The sequence below is a fragment of the Grampus griseus genome (assembly GCF_964374135.1).
Source record: "Grampus griseus genome assembly, chromosome: X".
Taxonomy (NCBI): domain Eukaryota; kingdom Metazoa; phylum Chordata; class Mammalia; order Artiodactyla; family Delphinidae; genus Grampus; species Grampus griseus.
This window is the reverse complement of record NC_138999.1, coordinates 93,033,241-93,037,121: the sequence shown is the minus strand read 5'-3', so window position 1 is coordinate 93,037,121 and position 3,881 is coordinate 93,033,241. Positions and strand designations below refer to the sequence as shown.

Sequence of the window (3,881 nt, the reverse complement as noted above, 5' to 3'; positions counted from 1 at the left end):
AGTGGGGGTGTAAGTGAGCTAAATTCTCATCTATGAAAGCAGGGAGTGAGTAGATGACATTTAAAATTAAAATAAACAGTATAAGCAGTCATGTTATTTAGAAATATGGAGGAAACTACCAGGAAAGAAACCAAAACAACCTGCTAAAATAATTGAAAGTTATTACCCAGGGAATAGGCCTGGGGTAGGAAGAGGTGGGGCAGGAGGATTTTTGCTTTCATTATAGACTCTTCTGGATTTTTTAATATTTTAAAATAATGTGCTTGTATTCTTTTAATAATTTTTTAAAGTTTTCCAATTCTTTGACTTTATTTTATGCAAAGTCTAAAACAATGATCATTTCAGGCCCTGGGAACATGGTCATAAAATCCAACTGACGCTTCCTGAAAGGGAAGTTGTGCTTTTCATGACTCATATCTAACGTACCTAATTTATTCCTGAAGAACACTTCACTTCTGACCATCTGATGATCAAACTGGTAATCTGACAACCAGCTTCAAAATTAAGACAAGAACAAGAGACTATTTTGGTTCGCACCATTTAATAACATTTCAGAGAGAAAGATACAGCAAAAGGGTTTCTGCCCAGCAAATAAAGTAATTTAGATTTGTTATGAAATGGGCTATTTGCTGGCCTGGTATTTTTCTTTAATATATTTTTTGAGGGGCTACAGTTGCAGGTTTTTCTCTGGTGGATTCCTCTCCTACCATGGACCTGAGGCTGTTTTCCAAAGCCTCCTCTTCACAAAATTCATCTTTTACCTGGCTCCCAGATTGGCCATGGCCATATTGTCTGCCCTCTCTAAAGCCTAGATCCCAAGCTATGTGGACAATATGGTCATCTAGGTGGGTCGCATTTAGGAATCGCATGGCATTTTTGGCATCAGCTCTGTTATGGTGTTCTACAAAACAGAAACCACGTGCCATTTTCTTTATTTTATCCAGGCCCATAAAAACATTCTTGACATCACCACATCTACTAAAGAGCTCAAATATTTGCTCTTCGGTTGTATGAAAGGAAAGATTCCCCACATACAGTGTGGAGCTTTCCATCAGTAATTTTTCACGCTCATTGTCGTTGCTACTAAACAGCTGGCCCTGGTACTCGCTCAGTTCCAGGGAGGAGTCGCTGTACAGAATTCTCAGGTCCTTGGACATAGTGCCCGGTGGGTGCTGTGAGGGCAGCAGTTCCCGATCCAGCTTAGCAGCAGTATCACCACCAAAGAAACCCTAGATTGAATTTAACAAAAGTAAAGTTACAAGGAGGGAAACTGAAATACAAACCTGTGTATATTTAAGAGGTTTGTGCCCAGATGCATAGACATCTCAGCTCTTGACCATGAGGATCACATCAAGGCAAACCAAAAATAGAAAGTTCCAAAAGCCCCAGGAACATGGTCATAAAATCCAATTTTGCAAGTCTTCCTGAAAGGGAAGTTACGCTACCTTTGGTTGACTCAGATCTTACATACCTCATCTATTACCAAAGAACACATTTAATAACAGTATGCTCTCGGAAAATACGGCATAAAACAGTAAAATGGATCAAATTTTCATGGAGAATGAGCACTAGTATCATCCTGATCAAGGACTAGGCATCAGATAAAACACATACATAATCAGGGTCAAAGCGCAAATACAGTTGTGGCATACTCTTTTATGATTTAAAATAATAAATTTGTGATTCAAGTCTATAATATGGAAATCAATATATTGTGTTGTTAAGTTAGGCAGAATCCCTATGTACTATCAAGTACACAAGAAGCTCTATAAAAATAAGAACTCTCTGGCATCATAAATCTGACCTAAATTAAGATTAGATTTTACTAGCAATAATTCCACTCATCATCTTAGACTTTTATTTAATTATTTGAATATTCCAAGTCTACTTAAAAAACCTTCCCAGATAATTTTAATGAATGCCCTTTTCCCCCTTTACTAAATTTTCCTACTGTAGTCGGAGGCATTAAAAATGATTCAACTGCTTTTAGCTACACTTTTAAAAAATATGCATTAGTTCTCCCCCCTCCCCGACTCCTATTTTGCAATGGTTCCCAAATTTTAGTGTGAAAGAAATACCTGCAGAGCTAGACTGAAATGCAGCTTCTTGAAGCCCACCCTTAAGAGAATCTGACTCAGCAGATCTAGAGCAAGATCTGGGAACTGACATTTAACATTTAACCTGCACCCTTCGGTGATCCAGATGCAAGTAGTCCAAGGACCACACTTCTGAGAAACTCTTCTGAGGAAATGCATTCTCTTAACAAACCTATAATGAGCAATCTTTATTTGCCAGGCACTATGCTAAGTGCTATAAATGCAAAAATGAAAAAGATACAGTGAAAGTATGATTTTCAGAAATTATTGTATCCACAGCACCTAGCATGAACAATGACTTGCACATACAGTAGACATGCAATAAATATGTGTTGAATGATAGAACACATGAATTCAGAATTGACTGATGAAGCCAGACAAGTAAACAAGAAAACATGATATGGTGTGATCAATACTATTTTAGCAAAATACCTGGGGAAAGGGAGAAGGAAACTAACATTTATTGGGCATCTACTTTGCGATGGATATTTCGTGCACTTTCCATTACATCACACAGGAGGAGAAACAGTCCCAGTTCGGAGGCACCAGAGAAGGTGTCCAGAGGAAGGGCTGCGTGCACTGATTCTCAAATGACAAGGAGGGTGTGTGTGTGTGTGCGTGTGCGTGTGCGTGTGTGTGTGTGTGTTTGGGGGGAGGGTGTAGAAATTTAGGGAAAGAGCCAGATAGAGAAAACATGTGCAAGGGTAGAACACAAAGAAAAATAAAAGCATAGAAGCCGGAAATGGGAGCCTAAATAAAACCAGGTGCTGTACAATTCAAAGCAATGAAAATGGGGGGCCCTTCCTACTTAGTAGGAAGACCACTGCCCCAAAATCATCTTCCTGACAGCCTGTCAATGGTGTCTGAAAGTCTGCTGCTAGAAACTCATTACTTTGAGTCATTGACAAATTGCCCCGTTAAAAAACAAATATCCCTCCCAGACTTCATTTCCTTTTTTTTTCCTTTTGTGACCTGGTTACTAGATTGGCAGATCAGAGAATGTGATAGCTATAGTGGATTTCATTTCATCCAGGCATTAGACAAAGTTTCCCATAATTTCATTGCAGACGAGATGGCAGAATATAGGCTGGGTGCTCCAGCTATTTGTTGAAATGAGTCTGTAACTGATTGAACAAACGAATGATTTGGTGTCAGACTAGAAGGGAAGTTCTAGGAGTGAGCCAAAAAGCTCTATTCTTGGCTGTGTCTTGTTCAGCTCATTTATAATTTTGGCTTCCTACAAATAAGAGCTTTTGAAATGGTCAGAGCAGTCCAAAGTTGGAATGGGCTGCCTTGGGGAGCAATGAACACTAGGCACCGAGGAGTTCAAGCCAGCCTTGGAGAACCCCTTGCCCGGTAGTCGGGCAATGTAGACACCCCTTTTAACCAGTGTAGTGTTATGAAGCAAGTATAAATTTTGAAGTCAAAAGACCTCAGTTCAGGGCTTCCCTGGTGGCGCAGTGGTTGAGAGTCCGCCTGCCGATGCGAGGGATGCGGGTTCGTGCCCTGGTCCGGGAGGATCCCACGTGCCGCGGAGTGGCTGGGCCCGTGAGCCATGGCTGCTGAGCCTGCGCGTCCGGAGCCTGTGCTCTGCAACGGGAGAGGCCACAACAGTGAGAGGCCCGCGTACCGCAAAAAAAAAAAAAAGACCTCAGTTCAAATCTCAGCTTTACCACTTATTAGCAACATGACCCTAGGCAAAGTACTTAACCACACTGATTTCAATCTCCTCATCTGTAAACGGGAGATAAAAACACGTACCTTGAAGCAAATGCTGTGACAAGG

At 40.8% G+C, this 3,881-nt stretch overlaps 1 protein-coding gene across 1 annotated transcript; it reads right to left on the bottom strand.

Annotated features, from left to right (window-relative positions):
* Nucleotides 1-638: 638 nt before the first annotated feature.
* NCBP2L (nuclear cap binding protein subunit 2 like) lies at nt 639-3,619 on the bottom strand. Its single transcript, XM_082681162.1, has 2 exons — nt 3,529-3,619; nt 639-1,229 (listed from the first exon to the last, which is right to left on the bottom strand). Exon 2 carries the CDS (start codon nt 1,155-1,157, stop codon nt 648-650), a length of 510 nt encoding a protein of 169 aa, XP_082537288.1. The 5' UTR covers nt 1,158-1,229; nt 3,529-3,619; the 3' UTR covers nt 639-647.
* Between the last annotated feature and the right edge of the window lie 262 nt (nt 3,620-3,881).

Excerpts from the sequence above, each read along its gene's own strand:
- NCBP2L (XM_082681162.1), bottom strand. The coding sequence starts at position 1,157 with ATGTCCAAGGACCTGAGAATTCTGTACAGCGACTCCTCCCTGGAACTG.